At 72.3% G+C, this 1,695-nt stretch overlaps 1 protein-coding gene across 1 annotated transcript; it reads left to right on the top strand.

Moving 5' to 3' along the window:
- Window positions 1-305: 305 nt before the first annotated feature.
- On the top strand, window positions 306-1,695 carry NKX2-4 (NK2 homeobox 4). Its single transcript, XM_033094242.1, has 2 exons — window positions 306-780; window positions 1,085-1,695. The coding sequence occupies exons 1-2, from the start codon at window positions 306-308 to the stop codon at window positions 1,693-1,695; spliced, it is 1,086 nt and encodes a 361-aa protein (XP_032950133.1).

Below are 1,695 nucleotides of genomic sequence, written 5' to 3'. Positions count from 1 at the left end.
GTGATCGTTCAAAACAATCCAACTGCCCCCGTTACCATTTTTGCCTCCGTTATGGGGAGGAGGGCGAGAGAAAAAGAAGTCAATGACCATTGTTTGCTCGTTTGGAATGTTGCTCCGCCCCCCGAGTCTGTCGTAAACCTGGCGCCGGACTAAAACAAACCCCAGATCCACAGCTCTGGGGGCTCGCCGCGCCTCCGAGTCCTCCTCACAGGCGTTGCGGCCGCGGTCGAGGAGGCGGTGACGAGCGGCCGCCGCGTCCGGCCTGTGCCCGCCCCGGGCCCCCCTACCTGGCAGTCCGCCGCGCCATGTCGTTGAGCCCCAAGCACACGACGCCCTTCTCCGTGTCCGACATCCTGAGCCCCATCGAGGAGACCTACAAAAAGTTCGGCGGCGGCGCTATGGACGGCGCGCCGCCCGGCCTGGGGGCGTCCCTGGGCGCCGCCGCCGCCGCCGCCTACCGCGCGCCGCCGCCCGGCCCTTCCTCGCAGGGGGCGCCCGTGGCGGGTATGCAGCCGCCGCACACCATGGCGGGGCACAACGCGGCGGCGGCGGCGGCAGCGGCGGCGGCGGCGGCGGCGGCGGCCGCGGCCGCCACCTACCACATGCCCCCGGGCGTCTCGCAGTTCCCGCACAGCGCCATGGGCAGCTACTGCAACGGCGGCCTGGCCAACATGGCCAACATGGGCGACCTGCCGGCCTACACAGACGGCATGCGGGGCGGCACGGCCGCCGCGGCCACCGGCTGGTACAGCGCCAACCCGGACCCGCGCTACTCCTCAAGTGAGCAGGGCCAGGAGCGCGGGGCCGAGGGCAGGAGGAACCCGTGGCTCCTCCCGCCACAGCGCGGGGGCGGGTTGCTGGACCCCCGCTTTGGGGCGCGCGCGGGGCGTCCTGGGACGAGACTGCGAATGGGTGGAGGGTCCCGGGACCCGGCTGGCGGCTCGCGGTGGGGGTGCTGGAACCCAGCCGCGGTCCCGTCGGCGTTGCAGTCGCCTCGGTGTGAAGCGAACGGGGCGGCGGTGGTGCGAGCGGGCTCCCAGGAGGCTTGGCGTTCACCGGGTTTCCCCTTTGGGCCCCTTCCCAGTTTCCAGGTTCATGGGGCCGTCGGCGGGCGTCAACGTGGCGGGCATGGGGTCTCTGACCGGCATCGCGGACGCCGCCAAGTCGCTGGCACCCTTGCACACGACGGCGGCGGCGCCGCGAAGAAAGCGCCGCGTGCTCTTCTCGCAAGCGCAGGTCTACGAGCTGGAGCGGCGCTTCAAGCAGCAGAAGTACCTGTCGGCGCCCGAGCGTGAGCACCTGGCCAGCATGATCCACCTGACGCCGACGCAGGTCAAGATCTGGTTCCAGAACCACCGCTACAAGATGAAGCGGCAGGCCAAGGACAAGGCGGCGCAGCAGCTGCAGCAGGAGGGCGGCCTGGCCCCGCCGCCGCCGCCGTCCCCGCGCCGCGTGGCCGTGCCGGTGCTGGTCAAGGACGGCAAGCCGTGCCAGAACGGCGCTGGCACGCCGACGCCCGGCCAGGCCGGTCCGCAGCCGTCAGCCCCGACGCCCGCGCCCGAGCTCGAGGAGCTATCGCCCAGCCCGCCCGCGCTGCACGGTCCGGGGGGCGGACTGGCGGCCCTGGACGCAGCCGCTGGGGACTACGGCGGCGGCGTGCTCGGCGCCAACCTGCTCTATGGCAGGACGTGGTGA

Source organism: Rhinolophus ferrumequinum, chromosome 23 (assembly GCF_004115265.2).
Source record: "Rhinolophus ferrumequinum isolate MPI-CBG mRhiFer1 chromosome 23, mRhiFer1_v1.p, whole genome shotgun sequence".
NCBI classification, from domain to species: domain Eukaryota; kingdom Metazoa; phylum Chordata; class Mammalia; order Chiroptera; family Rhinolophidae; genus Rhinolophus; species Rhinolophus ferrumequinum.
Note: the sequence above shows the minus strand (reverse complement) of the source record. Positions and strands in the feature narration are given on the sequence as shown.